Source organism: Heliconius melpomene, chromosome 20 (assembly GCF_056956725.1).
Source record: "Heliconius melpomene rosina isolate 202511_hmr_F chromosome 20, ASM5695672v1, whole genome shotgun sequence".
Classification (NCBI taxonomy): Eukaryota; Metazoa; Arthropoda; class Insecta; order Lepidoptera; family Nymphalidae; genus Heliconius; species Heliconius melpomene.
Window position 1 is genome coordinate 8,224,115 of NC_140408.1, and position 19,017 is coordinate 8,243,131.

At 31.9% G+C, this 19,017-nt stretch overlaps 1 protein-coding gene across 3 annotated transcripts in view; it reads right to left on the bottom strand.

Annotated features, from left to right (window-relative positions):
* Positions 1 to 19,017, bottom strand: part of Cen (cerebellar degeneration-related protein 2-like) — a 76,650-nt gene that overhangs the window by 2,823 nt on the left and 54,810 nt on the right. For 2 of the 3 annotated variants that reach the window (XM_085205294.1, XM_085205293.1), the window contains exons 2-5: positions 2,147 to 2,259; positions 1,311 to 1,459; positions 589 to 1,029; positions 233 to 401 (exon numbers count right to left, since the gene is read on the bottom strand). In XM_085205294.1, coding sequence (XP_085061420.1) covers positions 233 to 401; positions 589 to 1,029; positions 1,311 to 1,459; positions 2,147 to 2,259 — 872 coding nt within the window. Of the gene's footprint in view, positions 1 to 232; positions 402 to 588; positions 1,030 to 1,310; positions 1,460 to 2,146; positions 2,260 to 12,064; positions 12,298 to 19,017 lie in introns of those variants that run through there. The other variant, XM_085205292.1, reaches the window with a different exon arrangement.

A 19,017-nucleotide genomic window follows, 5' to 3' on the forward strand; every position in this document is an offset into this window, starting at 1 on the left:
GATTGTTCTCGATGGTCGCATACCAATATTATAATTCTAATTTGTTAGTGGTTAGTAAAGTTACAAGTTGCAAGTACTGGCGAAATAGTGAGTTAATAGTTATAGTTTAGTAAAAGTTTATTTAGTACAAAGAGCTACAGACATATATCTACTATTAAATTTACAGAATTGGCAAAGAAGGAAGCATAGAATAGAAATTGAAGATGCAAATACTAAAAATCATTATACGTACATCAAATTTGACAAGTTTGCTTGTGACATGGTCGTCCCGGGGACTTTGCTGGCCAGGAGTGAGGATAATGGAACTTATAGCGCTTCTGTCGTCGTCGTCTCCGTCGAGTATCGAGGACATGTCATCGCGCTCCATACCTCGTAGACATCGTATGCAGAGTTGACCTTGTCTGAAATCGTTTAATTTTACTTGAAACGTCATGTAGATATTTTACTTTATACAGTATGAAATTATTTATAGTTACTAAATTGTATATATCTACTACATAAAACTTGGAGAATTTAATAATAAAAAAACTACATTAAAGATATTTTTATGTGTTTTATTACACGTGTAAGTAATAAATAAAAAATTACCTGACTTCTTCAAGGATGGAGAGTTCCTCGTGCATTGATTTCGGCTCATCATCTCGTTGATGCCAATTTCGCAGCTGTTCCTGCAGTCTATTGTTCTCTTGTATCACTGATGCTAATTGTTCTTCGAGTTCCGTTACCCTCCTCTGCTCTTGAGCGAAAGCCACTTTGTTCTCTCTCAGCTCATCGCTTAACCTCAGCAAATCCTCGTCCTCTTTTGTCAGTTCTGGGAGAGGCGCCACTGATTTTTGTGGTGTGATATTAACATTTTTATTGTTTGGTATCGCAGTATCTGCAGGTTTTATTTCTTTTTCTTTGGGTTTTTCGCTTTCAGGTTTCCTCTCTGCTCGCCGTCTGACGATTTCTAATTGCGCATTCAGATCGTCCACAGTCTTTTGGAACTCCTCACATTTGTTCTCCAAGCTTTCGATGGTGCTGCATAAACTAAAATTGTAACACATATTTAATTGAGTGAGTTTCACTTCTTTTACGCGGTGAAAAGTAAATACGTTTGAAATTATATTGAGAGTACCTAAGCGACAAGAACATTAATGACGTCCATACTTATTTGTCATTGTAAGAATATTATAGTAGGTGACAGTAATAAGTACAAGAGAAATATTGCGATATAACAACAAATGATGGAAAAGAAAACCTGATGATTAGAGCAATGCGTTGAGCTTTGAAGACCTGACAAATATTATTTGTTACGGTAATGAACTCACGTCTTAATGTGTTTCTTGTCGGCGGCGTGGTCGACCGCGAGCCTGTGGTTCGCGCGCTCCAAGTCTTGTATGCTCACTTCGAGCTGCTCGTAGATTCTCAGTCTTGAGTCGTTTACTTCACGCAATGCTACTGTTTGCTTTGTTAAGTACTGGAATTAAAAACAATAAATAAATATTTTTTATTGCATAACAGCCCAACGTTGAGTTCTGTCACTCCGGAAAATGGGGAATGAAGTGTATTAACACTAGCCTCCATCTATCTACCGTGCTTTGTGCGGATTACAGCATGAAGATGATTTTTAGTTTATTGCATTGAATCTGTGTCAGAGCTCTACGATAGTCGATGTTTGTATTATAAATTGATGTTATTTATCTGTTTGTTTAAAAAGCTTTTTATTTAATGTCTCATTAGAATAATAACCGCTATTAAACATAATAGTAACACATACTGTGTAGATTATATTGTAATATAAATAATGACATGTGAATTGTGTATCATCAATCAAAAAAAGGGAATCCATTGTTATCTATTTTTATATATTTAGCATCACGCTGTATCCTGCATATTTCGTATAAGCAGAGAAGCAGAATAAGACACTCCGGTCCCCTTAAAACACTTCTACTTAAGTTACATTATTGAAATTTTCATAGGAATGTCCAACTTCTTAAATAAAATATGTATAGAACAATATATAATTCTTTAATAATATGATTTTATATAGGTAGGTACTTATATATTTTTTTTAATTAGTCCCAGTTTTTGAATTTACTATATTATTAATTATTAAAATACAAGTGTTAAAGTCGATATTTCTAGCGTAACAGTTAATTCTTACCTCGATCTCTTGTGCCTGGTCTTCAATAACATTTTGGTGTTGGCGCAGTGCAGTTTCTAGCTCCTTATTTCGCTCCAAGAGTGTTTTGCCGAGTTCAGCCGCGAGCTGCAAATCTGAAACAAAGTATTCTCGTTAGTTCTAAGCATAGGTAAATGTTGGGAAAGTAATATATTATGGAAATGCAGATGCAAAATGAGGTATGCGGACGTGATGACGGACGGAATTGACGTTGCAATTATCTCATCGGATGCTATCACGTCGTCGTGCTGGTGGTGGTGGTGTGACAGGCGATAATGCGAGGAAACATTATTGAATTCCAAGTAAACTAGAGGTTTCGTTTCCGTGTTCTACATCAGCGATACAAATTTATGCATATATCTACCTATTGCAGTCACTTATATTATTTCATTAATATTTATCTATATATATAAAATCGAAAGGTCACTCACTCATCCCGAAATCTCAGAAACTGCAAGTGCTAGGAATCTCAAATTTTGCATAGGAGTTACTTATAGAACGTAGGTGCTCGCTAAGACGGGAATTTGCAATATTCGACTTCTAAAGGGTTGTTTTTGGGGTCGAAAGTTTGTATGAAACTCCGTTACTACAAATGCTAGGAGTCTCAAATTTTGCTTAGACGTCACTAGGACATAGTCATGGAGACAGAAATTAATAATAACATAGTTCATGCGGGTGTAACCCCAAGCGGGCCGCTAGTGCGTTATAAATATGAAACTAATAGCTTAGATTCTAATCCCATCAAAAACATAAATGTAAAAAGAAAGCCAAGTTCTGTAATAAAACGTATGCTTTCAGCGATAAAAGAAGTGAGATGTAAATGTATGCCAAGTTCAATGGTCAGTCCTAAAATTTATTTTTAACAATATAAAATATTTTATAACAACTGAAAATGCCCATTCTTCTTACAACTCGGAGACTTCATTTATGTGTAATATCTGACTTGGCTAGTTTTCAAATTAATTTACAATAGAATCTTAATAGAATAGAATAGAATTTGAATACATTCATTAATATCGATGTAAATTAATTTGAAAACTAGCCAAGTCAGATATTACACATAAATGAAGTCTCCGAGTTGTAAGAAGAATGGGCATTTTCAGTTGTTATAAAATATTTTATATTGTTAAAAATAAATTTTAGGACTGACCATTGAACTTGGCATACATTTACATCTCACTTCTTTTATCGCTGAAAGCATACGTTTTATTACAGAACTTGGCTTTCTTTTTACATTTATGTTTTTGATGGGATATCATTACTTTTTGTACAGAAATTATAAGTAGGAAGGTTCATAATGTTATCAAAATCAAAATATTCTTTATTCAATTTGGCCATTACAAGTACTTTTCCTATAGGAAGCTACTATAGCAAGAAACTCAAGAGTTGCTCTTTTTAAAACATAGTTTAGAGTAAGCGCTTCATAGGACATTTCTCTTCGCCGAATAAACCAAGTAGGACACCATTGTGATAATACACTTCTATCTTAATATTGTACAAATCTACTGCAGCCTTTATTTCGGAAGTAGCTCCGTACGTAGTTAAGCAAAGCATGTCTTCTTTAGAAGAGTAAGGATTCCCGTTTCGAGCGCTAGTGTAGATACTTAAATCATTCCAGTTACGACATACGTACTCTACTATAGTCTCGCGCAATTTATTAGTTTGTTGTATATCAATACGCTCAAACAAAGAATATGCAAAAGCATGGAAGAGACAGCTCCCATCGGGAGGCATTGGAACAATTCGGTGTAAGGTTCTTGTTTCACCCACAAGCAATTCTATTGAACGACTCATTGTTCAACATGTCTTGGAAAAAATATAAACAATAAGTTTATTAAGTGCTGACGGTACCAATCTGAATTGATATGATCCCAAGGTTAACTTCGTTCTCTGCCGTTTTCACAAGTGTTCCTAAAACCAGTAAAATCATGAAACCCAGGCCAAAAAAACCATTAAAATATGAGCGCCTTCGTACAATAAAATGTATCTAATATAATTAGGTATTTACTTTTTTTATTATAGTCAATAATATTATGTTTTATTACTCTTAAGATGATATTTAATTATATATGAATTTAGATTATATTTATCTATGAATCTCGACTATAGTTTTTATTTTGTTGATTAAATGACAGTTGTCAGATTATAAAGTAATTAATGTATGCTGCGTTTAGAAATCTGATAAATTTATTATTATTTTTTTCTAATTTCATTATTTTGTTGGAATAACTCAACACGCAATGCCTCCAGAGTTCGATGGAAAGAGGGGAACTGAGTGTCTTAACACTAGGTTCCCTCTGTCTACCCCGTTATGTGTGGGATACACCGTAAAGCGGATTTATTTATTGGAACGAAGTTCCTTACGGCAGGCTTGGAAGGGATAGGGATTTCGCTGTGTGAACGAACTGAAAAAAATGTGATAGTAAAACCGTAAGAAAAATGCGTGGAATAAAACCGTTAAATGAGACGTGCGCAGGCGCGACAGTCGCATACACAGACGAGTAATGTATAAATACCTTTCTCTTTCTCCCTCTTTCTTTTTTTAGTTGATAATTTGAATTACGATGTTTTTTTATTTTAAGTAATTTATTATTTCCTAAAATACTGAATTTTCTAAATACTTTCTTGTACTTAAATAAAAACAAATCAGCAAAATTTAAGAGAAAAATCAAGAAAACCTACATAAAATTGAGCACGACTTTTTTTGCAATTTGTGTCGATTCTACATTAGCCGAAGGACTCGTCGTTCGTCGAACTTTGTTCCTAACTGGTGGTCCCACGACACCACATTTTGGTTTTTTTTATTATTTTGTTTAAGTAATTTTTAATTTTCTCTTTTTTTCTCTTATTTTTTTATTAACAATTACTTAAATTTTTACTGTAAATAATTACTTTATAATTACTTCTGTTAAGATAGCTGGTAGGCTGACAATGTTTCAAAATAAAAATCAAATCAGCTTCACTCTGTATCCCGCACACAGAAGAGTAGACAGAGAGAACCTAGTGTTAAAACACTCAGTAACTAGTAACCAGTAACCAGTCAGGTTTTACAGTCACACTTTATGCCCCTGTGCCACGACTGACCTTACAGATAGTATATTATTATTAAATTTTATATATATTTCTATCAATATAATTATTTTTTAAAAGCTTTTATTTATATTTATTTTTTAGTGTATTTTTTTCTGTTTTAGGATTCTGTACCTCGAAAGCAATAAAACAGAACCCTTATAGGACTTAGTACTTAAATATTGTAATAATAATTTGTTATAATAATTTGTTATTTGTTATCATTGTGGCGATAGTGGTTTCGGTTAACGGTTTAATAGCGAAAAGTCTCGACCAACACCTTAAGAGGCTATCGCTTAGCTGTTGGATCAAGAACCGGATACAGAAGGCAGTATTACTTGAGACGGCACGTATTGTGCGGCGGTTCCTCTCTCTGGAGCCCTAGCCACCGATGGCTTGGACCCTTGTCCCGCCCTCGGAAGAGTGGTTTTTTTATATTTTTAAATGTATCTTTTTTATAATAATTTATATTTAAAAATGTAAAAGTGATTCACTAATTTAATAAAAGTTCTTCAGGTATTTAATATCAAATACGTTAATCGACTATGCAAATGCTCTTAGTATAATAAGTACTAAAATGTTTAAATTATCTATATATATAAAAGGACTTGTCCTCACTGACTGAGATAAGACGCACGCACAGCCGTAACCGCTGATGGTAGAAACGTTAAATTTGGACAAAAGTTTACTTTCGTAATTTGGACATCCACTAAGAAGGGATTTCGAAAAATGTTAACCTTAAAGAGATGAAATAGCGGTTCAAAGTTTTTATGGAAAAAAAATTAAATCGGCACCGATTTTTATAAAATTTGAAATTTAGATTTTTAAAGGTATTTAATTGAACACGTGTTTCATCGTTTTCTAGAATTCTCCCCTCTTATTATTCCCCCCCTAGAGAGAACCTTTAGGGGTGCAAATATTCATAAATATTCATAAAATTTGAAATTCAGACTCTTAAACGTATATAATTAAACATATGTTGTATGGTTTTCTAGAATTCACCCCCTTAGGGTGCAAATAAGGGGTTGAAAGTTTATATAGAAAATTTTTAAAATGCCACCGATTATTATAAAATTTGAAATTTAGACTTAAAAATATTTCATTGAACACATGTTTTATGGGTTATTAGAATTCACCCTTAAATAGGCAAGCGAAGCTGCGCGCGTCCGCTAGTAATAAATAATAATGAAGGATGTTAATCCATTTATTATATTTTTATATTTTTACGTGAAGCCCTTGAAGTCCACATGATGACAGGCTTTCTCAGGACATAAATTAGAGTCATTTTCAGCTACAATTGGAGACATATCTTATCTTAAAATATACTTGAAAGCATCGTGTTGTTTGAGATGGCTTACGTAAGTAATAGTGAAGTTAGTCTACAAAACAAATAAAATATTTACTAACGTGTGACATAAATAAAAGCAAATATATATAAATAATGCATTGCTCTTATTTTGTTGGCAGGCGCTATGCCTAAAAATCAGTTATCATTAACTTTGATTGCTATGCTTTCATTACAGGTGCTATAAGTAAATGTTCCTAATTGAATCTATTTATTGAAAAATTATAAGAAAATATTTAAAAAAATACTAGTTTCGGATTTTTCCCTTGACATACACCCAATTACTTAACCGGATGCTAAATTTCACCATTCTAGATCATCTGGAACTTGGTTAACATTAAGGTCTATAGGTCAGTCACCCCCCTAAAAATTTACGATTTTTGGACGTCATTATCTAAATAACTGTTTGAGCTGTGTTTATGAAATTTTATACACGTATACAGGTAGGGGGTCTAAATATTTGAGCTAAATATGACAGCTTTAGGTGGAATAGTTTTTGAGTTACGAATAGGTAAAAAGTGGCTTCAAATGGTTCGTGTAAAATAACACACGGTGCTGCTCGCCTGTTCTGAAACCCAGAAACTTGGCACGCGCTCCGCGCGTTTTAAAACTACATTTTTTTAAAACAATTGCGTGGCTATTATGTCAAAATTCATTCAAGGCAGCCATTTCTTGTTTATTCTGTAATGTTAGTAATCACGGTCGTGGTCTAGAGGCGGTCGTAAAAGCGCCGGTCGATTGCGCCAACGCAACGCTTGTTCAGATGAAGAATGGATAATAATCACGGCGTGGCGTAAGACGCGTAGCAGTCACGTGGACCGCTTCGTTTTGAGAGTAACGCATGACACATAGCTGGCTGCCTTGTCTCAAGTCTTCACAAAGCCTGGCATGTCGGCCAAGATACCATCGTGAAAGGCAAACGTACACCGCGTTGCCAACCTTGCAGAGTTAAACTTTAAAATTTCAAGTATATTCAAAAAATAAGGTCAATGAATAATGAAACAAAGCTAGTTATAAATTTAGCTTGTTCGACCGTAAACTGTAATAGAGTTTCTAGATGTTATGATCTTGAAGAGTCTAGGAAATACCCGTTTTTTTTTTCTAAATGACCAGCCTACCTACTTTGACTGGTTTTAAGCAGGTCTCAGTACATTTAATTATGGCAGTTAAGCGCTCATAACAAATTTTAAATAAGGCTGCTAGTGAATTAATTTTAATACAATAAAAACTTACTATATAAGTACTTCCTCGTTTGATAATAATTTATGCTATATAATTTCTACGAATGAGAATCTGTTGTTAAATTATTCCAACATGTGTGAATTTTTCCACCTACATAGTACATTCAAAGTTTGTGTGAAAATATTGCAAGCTGTGTGAGATAACAGTTAGTTTGCGTGCATAATAGTATAACTTGCCATTCTTATACGTGTTATTAAAGAAAAATTAAAATATAACATAATTATCACGTTACATAAGCCCACATTACTTAGTCTAATGATTAAGTTAGTTGCTTGGGTAATAAAGCTGTATGTAGGTAGCTGGTAGGTATATAATATTAATGATAGATAATATAGTTAAATCCAGTTATAACGTTATAGAACAATTAGCTCGTAATCGACAATTTGTTCACTTAGCACTAATGTTTTTTTTTTAGCTTCGCGCGTTTTACCTAGTGGGGTAGCAGCGGAGAACGAAGCGCCAAATGCTACCCTGACCTTCCTCCAGTATCATCGATACTGTGTTCTAGTGAATGAGGCTGGGTCTGCCTCGGTGGACCCTCGGTTCTCCCGACGCGATGTAGACAAATTCTGTGATTTATAATATCTTTTTATTTGGTCAAAAATGCATATTTGGATCAGCACTTTGGTCGATCGTAATGCAAGTACACTCTGCTAGTATCCCGAATAATTTCGCGAGAATTGACGCGAGAGTGTGTGAGCAAAGACATCGTTCAATGACATTTGGCAAACAAGCTACAAACTTACATAATATTCATCACTTATTTACAGATGTGACATATTTTTAAATTTGCATTAAAGGCCATGGTAAAAAATTATATAAACGTTTATTATAAGAAATAATTTTAAAATATACTTAGCTGTACCTATCTATAAAGCCTAGCAAAAATAACATAGTAATTTGACAAGCAAAGAGATTAATGAAAATAAACTGATGAGATATTATAATTTTTTGTTATAATTTTTTCTTTTCTTTTCATTTCGTTACGTAAGTTATTGATGATCTAAAATTGAAAGTCTTATTCAGACTACTTTTTGATTACTTACTATCACAAGAAAGTTTCTAATGACATCATTCAAATTTTACTAGGCTTTTAATTATTTTTATATAATTCTATTATCTTTAAACAATACAATTGTAACGTTAGGTTTCTCCATTTTCCATGTTTTTTTTAAAATTAGACGTGGAATTTATCCATGGACGTAAACATGGGGAACGGGGCGTTATGAGCCGTGTTCAGTCCAGAATAGTCTGGTGCCCATTTCAAAATTTTAACTAACAAAAAATGTTACTTGAAAAATTTAAGAGAACCTATACACCAAAGATCTCTTTGAAAATAAAGTTAAGAAAGAAAAGACTCTCCCTAGAAAATATTTCTAGATGTGCCAATAAAAATTTCTGTATTATAAATTTTCTCGTAACTGATATGCATCTCGTTCAGTGAGTAACTTCAAATTGTCTTCAAGAATTTTAATATATAATTTAATAAATTAATTAATTATATGAAAGTTAGAGAAATAGTTAATTATATTTTTTTCTACAATAACTATTTATCATATTTAAATAAGAAAATTCTAATGCTTACTTATATTTCACTGAGTATCTATTCAAATTGTATGTTTAATAATTAGCATATTATTTCGTTCAGATGACATAATTTTTTTCAGCTTCAAGAGAAAACACACACACATACGTGTTGAGTGGCGAAACTCAACTAAGCCTTGCCTTAGTACCAGAACGAAGAGTGAAAATATTAATAAATAATTCACCTCCTCCACCACGATGGCCTCTAGATGACCATCGTGTTATAACGTGTCTTATATAAGGTATACGTACACATAACATTGACGGATCGTCCTGTACCGTATCAATATCCTTTATCTTCCCAGATCGACGTAAAAGATATAGAATAAATAGATAGAAATAGATAAAGAAATAGATTAAAAATAAATCAGCTTCACGCCGTATCCCGCACACAGCAGGGTAGACTGAGGGAACCTTGCGACAAGACTTGAGTTTAGTGGCGCGTACCAGATGCGTTTACAATCTCTTCTGCTTCTGCGCCACGATTGGCCTCAAAGTGCCATCTGGCTTGTATATATATTCAAAAGGAAATATTTTTATTTACTTATATTGTTTATTAATAAAGTAGGAAGTCATCATTTTTTAAATTACGTTATACGAAAAAATATTTTTTTTGTATGCATTCGCTTTTATGTATTAAATACAAGGCAAAATATTACGTACAAGTATTAAGAAGTTAAAAGATAATAATTAGGATACATACTATTAATTTCAATTGGCCAACGAGCGTTGAAATTAACAAATGTATGACGCACCAACAATAATTCACCACGAGTGTATTTGGAGCATGCCGCATGTCTAAATTGATGCCATGGATATGGGAAGTATATACTTTAATATGTAACACTAGAGTGGTTTTGATTTTAAAAAGGGTAAATCTCCACACGAGGATTCAACCACTCAGCACTCAATGTTTTTAAATTGATAGGAATTAAGAGGAACGGTCATGAGGTTTAAGGAAACAAGACTTAAGTCTCGTATGAAAAATAGAAGTCTTCGAAGGAACTAATTTTCTATCTTAAATAAAACGTGCTTATTTTTTACACAGTACCTATAAAATTCATAAACTAGGTAGGTATATTAAAAACTTATAAAAAAAACTCTTAGCGAGTTTTGTCCATTTATAATTATATTTAACTCTGTTAGTCATTATGTTTTTGTAACGTTTCAGTATGGTTGGTTAAACAAAATTTTGCGTTGTAACCTCGAGTTTATTTAAAAAAATATGTATGTGTAAACTTAATGAAATTATGAAACCAAAGATGTTTGTTTGAAAAGTCTAAATTCTAAATTATTTTAAAATAAATATATTAAGTAATGACATGTTAATGATATATCGATATGAGTAATTATACATCCTGGTGACCGCTCTAGAAAGTAATAGATCGTTAAAAAGTTGATAATAATGAGATAATGGATTTTATTTTTTCCATGCTATTTAATCTGTTTACTGTTTTAGTAACTTTAAATTAGTTTATTATTGAAATATATTTTAAAACAATTACTTTTGTTTATATTTTGTACACAGAATAATAATTATATTTTTTAAGGAAACTTATAATAAAAACCAGTTAGACTTGTAAGTCACTTAAGTGCTTTTTTAACTTAATTACTATAATGAATTTTACTACATATACATTGTTTACACTATCTACAGAAGTCAATATTTCATTTAAAAACATGGAAACAATCAAAGTTTACTTGTTTCTAGACGTTTTAAATATATACTTAAGTACTTTAAAATTCAAATGAGCAGTTCCAAAGTTCTTCATATTAATTAACATGCAACTCATGTTCATATATTTACTTAAGTGACACAACAAACGAAATTTACGTAAAACCAATTGGTCAATAAATATAAAATAAGTATGAAAAAGGCGGTTGCTTAATTCAAGACTCTGAAACGTGAAGTAACTGTTATAAGTAAGCAAATATTTAATGGCCCATAGTTTTATAAAATTTACTTATTTACTCACTTTTACATTAATTTACAAGATTGTGTAAGAGACGTAAGGAAATGAGATGGAAGGTTAAACTTAGTCTGTCTATAGTTTATACAGTCTACTTGTCCAGTCTCGTAATATTAATTACTTTATTGCTTTTTTTTATGGGAACTTTGCGTGAAGATAAGTGTCGAGGGTGAAAACATGTAATCACAAGACAATAGCTCGATTATCGATAAAAAAAGATAACTGGTTGCCGTCGCCGGAACGATAGATAAACGTTGCATTTGATTATCTGTAGCGTACATACACGTATACCTAATTACTTGTTTTTTTATTTTGGATATGTGCAAAATACTATAATAAAAACTGTAAACTAATTGAATTTTAAATCAGTACTTACTATTTTTTATATAACACTACAAAAAATATGAGTATAGAAATTACTACTACTACTAATCACGGTACAAAAGGTGGTAGAGTAAAAAAATCAATTATGGGACTTTGGAATTTTAAATGGATTTTGGAATTGATCATTAAGTTGCATAGAAAAGTAATTTGTAGTATGAGAATGTCGGAAATTACAATTGAAAGAAAATTGCTATGGCAAAAGTGTCTAAGAATATTGAATTCCATGATTTGCAGATACTATTGTCCATAACGAATTATCCAGTAACAGCAGCAATGTTCCTTTCCTTTATGAACCAGCCAACTAACCTTCAGTTCCTTGCAGACATTCCAGCTCGACAGTATAGTCCCATAAGTCCAAGGAGTTCAGACCATTGAGCTCCCAGGAGTTGATAGAGTCGCATTGCTCAGTTTCCTCAGCCATTCTGCCATCGGCACTCAACGTCAGAAGGTCACTCACGACGAGGCTGCCATACTTTTTACAGCGATCAGCACAATCAGCGCGCTAACGACGTAACCACTGTGGCCGCGCAGAACGAACTGAGCGGCGGACCGAGCAAATACCACGGCAATTAAGTTCGACGCGCCATCGCCTGTCCTCCCCAATCTTTCATATCCACCGATAGCTAAGCCGCAATGGCCGAATGAAAAATATTTTTGGGTTCCATATAACTTCAAAGAAATATGGTTAACTCAAATAAAAAGAGACACTTTCAAAATATTGTAAAATTAATACTGCAGCGAACTTGATATAATGCGAGAAGTTGTAAGCCTGTTAAAACCAACTAACTACTAACACTTAGAGAAGTGAGAATAAAATCTAATGTAACACAAAAGGCGAAAGTCATGAATCGTGGTGATCCGATAGCAAATCTATTTTAACATGAAATTACAAGTAAGCGACCGAGAATTGTGCCTTATATAAGTTATCTGCATGCAAATATTATAGGTACGTATCTTTAATCTTTACTTTCTCAAAATTTGTTTTAGATTGCTTATTATTGCTATAACGGTGTATATGTAAATGTAAACCTAATTGATGTTGATTTTGATACAAATCAATCCAAATTAATGTTTTTTGAGTTTCCTATTAAAAAATACACATTTTTTAAATTATGAGTACAGTATAAGAGATATATATATATATATATATATATATATATATATATATATATATATATATATATATATATTTCTGTATGTATAAAGCAAGCCACAGTAATTACCTAGGTGTGCTATAAAGTTGCTACCCGGAATTCTATTGTTGATCGGTCAAAGAACTCTCCTTTTATTTTGTCAATAGACAAAGTGATTGAGTATACGTAGTATATTTTACTATGTACTATTTATCACAAAAGTAATGTATGTATTTAATTTTGATATATTTTAATTTAGTTGGGAAACTGAACTAATTGTACTGGAATCTATGCATATTGCTATATTTGAACAGAAGTATTAGAAACAAAAGTATCTTGAAAAATAATAAAAAAGAAGCATTAAAAATTAATATCTTAATATTCCCCCCGTGTCAAGTTCATAAGTGTTGAAGTAGTTTTTTAATAGTAACTTTCATAGTAACTTTCTACTAAGCTAAATTAAAAATTTTTGTAAGTGTAAGTATTTATTTTATTTGATGTTTGTTAACAAATATGTAAATATTATATGTATTTTATTTAATTGATTTCGAAGGAAATTAGTCCATTCTAGAGTCCATTTTTATTTAATGTGGTGATAAGATAAAAATGTTTGTTTTAATAATTACTCAATTAATATCATTTATGACATCGTTCTACCAGCTACTGCTAAGTAACTAAATACAAAAGTAATACATTACACCGTGTATGTACTAACACAAGGAAAAACAATTTGAGATTAAAAAGGTAAGTAAGTTCAAATACCGCCTCGATTAATGTTTAAAAATCAGTTTTTTTTAACAGATGCTACAAGTATTATTATTAGTAAATTATTAATAAATTAAGTAGAGAGGAAGAGACTTCCGATGAGAATTAATAATAGAGTCACACGAATGACTCTATTATTATTATTTTTCCGCAATGTGTTGTTGTTCTCGATATGTTCTTGCGCATAATTGAATAAAAACTGTATGAGCAAAGCTTAAGAATTTTACATGAATATTTTCAATTCTAAGTACTACAATTTGATACCTCTTATAAAGTTTTATACTTTTCTAGAACATTTAATAATTAAATAATAAATGTGGTAATATCTGAGAGGTCCTTGACCTGAGTTGCGACGCTGTTACACCTTGTTACAATTTCAATAGCTGGCTCGACTACCATTACCAAGTAATTACTGAATTAAACATTTATTTACTCAAATTAGAAAAAAAAGGTTGAATTTATTTTCTTATATGCATGTTAATTAATAATTTTTAATGCTTTTTAGTTTTGCATTAAAGGATGAGTGTGTCAAGTGTCATTGTGTCAAGATACTCCGTCCAGAAGTTCCAAATTTGAGACGTTTTGAGTGAAGAAGTGGAACTCAACGCAGCGTTTCGTTTACTGGAACTCCCAGGACCATAAATTTGAGGGAAGTAATTACTTCTTATTGTCACTTGAATTCACAATCATTGTATTTATAATAAACCCTATCTCCCTGCGCCACTATGACCTTCAACAGAAAGATACATACAGGAAGAAATTTCTGTACAAACAAACAATACCAATGTGAAGTAAAATGACAAAGGTAACCGACCTCTCGAGGTCCACGCGTCAATTACGACACACGAAATATGTAAGCTCCGAGGTATCACATTCCTCACACACGTAACGTCCAGTCACCAGATAGTACCACCACCACCACCACCACCACACGCAGTTCGTGGACTCAACTTGCCCGATTTACTAGCCGTGACGGTTTAATGTCCAAATAATGAATGAATATGTAAATTTTGATTTGAATGAAACATAAGACTTTTTTCCGAATTTATAATACACTCTTATTAAATTATGCTAAGTTTTAATTTGATTGTTATGTAATTTCCTATAATATGTATATGTAAAATGTAAAATCTCTGTTGCCCCTCCTTAACACATCCAAAGGAACCTATGTACATACCAGCAGTGGTTTCGGCTGAGCGTTTGTCTGGCAATCTACTCTTTTAGTTAGTAGGAGTTTTATATAATTAAATTGAAGGTAGCTATTTATTTCTAAATAGTATTAAAAATTACTCTTTTTACTGTTATATTATAATATTAACTTGTTTCATTGTCGCATTAAAGATAACAGTAAAAGTGCATTTGAACTCAATAGAAATGGATACCTTAAGAAGCACACGGTTCTTCATTATTAATTCACGCTCGTAATCAAAGCTGCCGCTAGTTAGTTACTCGTATAAATACAATATTTTTACAATATTTTTTTATTTTTATTTGAAATAATTCGACTTTTGTATTTGAATTAGTTTTTTTTTCCCGAAAAATGATTAGATTCTTACTAAAAGGTTATGTTTCCCATATTCTTTTATGAAACTTTTATGGTTGTGCGACAGATTACAATTTAATTAACATTTGTTTACTCATATTATTTGACAAAATATTAGTTTAAGGTGTCTATATAAATATTATTAAAGAACCCTAAATGAGTTTATCAGTTAGTCTACATATTTGTATGGACATTTCAATTAAGTGGAAAGTCATCGTACAAATATAGATTTTGTTTGTGGGTCATAGAACTTATCTATATAGTTTTCGACATGTATTATTTTCGTAATGAAACGTTTATCGCTCTCGCCCTGACCCTATCTCGGTGTATTTTTAAATGATAATTATTTTAATAATTAAAGATATTAATTATTTGCATTATTATTATTTTAGTAAAATGTTAGCATTTAGTTTATACATCAAGAAATTGAAAAAAATATATATTTTCATAAGGTTCTGCTGTAATTTGACAGTGCCTTTTATCTGTAGGTACTATAATAAAAAATATATATTAAAATGCATTATAATATATGTAAAAAGGTTAATTTAGTTTTGTAGACATTAAGCAAAATACATTCATTTGTCAATTTTTTTATTTTTTTTTTAACAAATCCTTCAAATAATATTACTTCGTTGTTTTGAAAATCAATATCTAAACACATGGGCGTATCTAGAGATATTTCCTGGGGTGGGCCTGGACTATAGCTTTGCACAGATATGTTCGTATAAAGGTTTTTTTTTCTAATATCTGGTCAAACTTTTTATTAGTAAAGGTCTTTTCTCTTCCTACGGCCATTTCTAAGATATAAGGTTACAATATTTGTAAGTGGATGTCAAAAAAACACTAATCTATACACGCGCTTAAACAAACTATGCTATGTAATAAAGGAAGTAAGACACCAATTATTTAAATTGAACACAATAACCGTTTGTCTACGGCAACATGTAGCTGGCCTTTACCATTTCTTAAGAAACCCGGTAATTATTTTCATGTTTCATCAACTTGGACAATTTGAAATCATTTGAATCGTTGACAAAATAATTTTATTTCTTTTATTCTGCTAAGGCTTTTATGCATCTATTTTTGGTCTTTGGTTTTGCTTACATCTCATCTAATTCTAAGTTAGATTTAATAACAAAACTAGAGTAATATAATATAGTGTTATCAGTAATGTTGGTATTGTTTTCTTTATTTTAAATATCAATGAGATATTAGATATACATACATACGTACAGACTTATATTTTCTTAATGTTGTTAATTTATCATCAAAGTAGCATTTAACAAAACCTCTAAGCAATTACAAACAAACTCTGTTATATAACACTTCTCTATGTATATATAGACCTATTCATGTTTTTCTGTGTGTCTGTCAACTTTACTAGCTTCGACAATTAGTATATTTGGGTCACATGTGTTTGTAAATTATTTTGTTGTGGACGTCACTCTAAAACCAGTTATTACCAACCGATTGTGTTAATATTTTACACAAACATTAGCTTTAGACGACAATAGTTAGTTGGGTAAGTGACATTATATTATTGTAAATATACATTTCAAAATATGGCCACTTTTAGGACTTAAAAATATAAATATATATTTATTATAGGCATGGGTGTATCCAGAAATATTTTCTGGGGTGGCATAGACTTTAGCTTTAAACAGATATGCTCGTGAAACCATTGTTTTTTTTTTAATTTTCAGGGCACCAGACCATTCTGGGGTGGGCACAGGATCCCCCCTCCCCCTATTTCTACGCCCATGTGAATGATAGATCAAATGACAAGATTAATTGTCAAGATAATCATGATATTTGCTAAGATTACATAAGATGGCTTTGCTCAATGTTCATCTCAGGGTGATGTATTGTAACCTGCGTAGTATTGTGAAATTAGCGCATTGTCTTACAAATACTAATATGTTCTATTACGTTACAACGTATTTGTTAATAGTTGTTTAAAGTGATACATTATTTATAAAATGGTGATGAATGATAGTGCCTTAGGAGTTTCTTGCCGGCTCTTCTCAGCAGAACTGCCTTCCGAACCGGTGGTAGCTTTTTGTTCATATGTTCATTCGATTTAGAATTTGAATTTTGAATTTAGGCTATGACTTGCTAAGCCGTAACTGAGGCCTAAGGTGAAATTAAATAAATCTGAGCATTGTTATTTGATCTTTAAGTAAGTAAAATAATCTCCTTTAATCGTGTTTTCCTTTCTTTATATGTCTCCAGCATTCGGTGGAAAATGGGAAACGGGAGTGTCCTAACACTAGAATCCCTCTGCCTATACTGCTGTGTGCGGGATATAGCGTGATGCTAAAAAAAATTATACGTTTAAACAGAAAAAAAGAAGAATATCGTGTAATATTATTTACTATGTGTAAAGTAGCTTGTAAGTTTGCGGTCTTTTACTAGAGAAAGAAAAAGATAAGAAATTGGTTTACACGGTTTATATTTACTGTTTACATTGTTGCGTGTTGTTACGTCAAACGTTGCATCGGTTACATGCTTGCGGTTTTGTTTATGATTTTCTCTTCGGTAGTATAGTGGTCAGTATCTCCGCTTGTCACACGGGAGACTGAGGTTCAATTCCCCGCCGGAGAGGTTCTTTCCCGAGGGTCCATCAAATCTCCTACTTTTTCTTCAGGGACAAGCTACTCTCGCCCGATGACTCTGTCAATCCAGGTCAATAGCAAAAGCCAAGCCGAAAAAAAAATGTTTATGATTTTAGTACTAGTATACATTTTATTTATCGCTATTTATTGGTAATTCTCAAATGCATGTGGACGCGTGCTTAATTTAAGTTAGATGAAACTGCTGGTCTGTAGAAATTAGCTTAGATATTCTAAAATGATATACCTATAATAGGTGAATTGGAATGGAATTGGAATTTTGTTTTAATTGGAAATGTGTTTTTAATAATACAATACAATACAATACAATATACTTTATTGCACATAAAAAATTTACAAAAATTATATACAAAATACATTGAAACACATGTACAATAAGGCGGCCTTATCGCTTAAAGCGATCTCTTCCAGGCAACCTTTGGTCGTTGGAGTTGTATAAAAAAGATGGTGGGTGGTGCATTAAATTGCAGGACATTGTTTAATAGTAGAAATAAAAATAAAATACATATACATATATATGTATATATATACTACAAATAAATATTTATATAAATAAATATAATAATAAACAATAAATAACATATATATATATATATACATACAAATCATAGATATAATATTTATACATAAAGTATTTTGAAAAGTAAAAGTATAAAACAAAGGCTAAATTAAATATTCATATAGTGGTTTTTAAGTGAAGTTTTAAATTTTTGTAAGGTTTTGGCATGCCTGACCTCAATTGGTAAGGAATTCCATAGTCGGGCAGCTTTAATAGTGAAGGAGTTAGTCAGAAAAGAAGAAGAGTGAGGAGGAATTTCAAGTAATAGATTTTTCTGGGAACGTAGGGAAAGTGAGTGAACATCATGTAGAAACCTGAATTGTTTCTTCAGATAAGGAGGAGTAGAAGGATTAAACAGCACGGAATAGAGAAGATGAAGTATATGAGTATTCCTGCGAAGGCGGATAGGGAGCCACTTGAGCTTATCACGAAATTCAGAAATATGATCATATTTACGTATACCAAATATGAACCTAATGCAAAGGTTTTGAAGTCGCTCAAGTTTATTCAGTTGCTCCTCTTTAATGTCGAGATAACAAATATCAGCATAATCGAGAATTGGTAATAGGAGTGAGTTTGCCAGCGCAATTTTGGTAGGTATTGGTAGGAAATTGCGCAGCCTACGC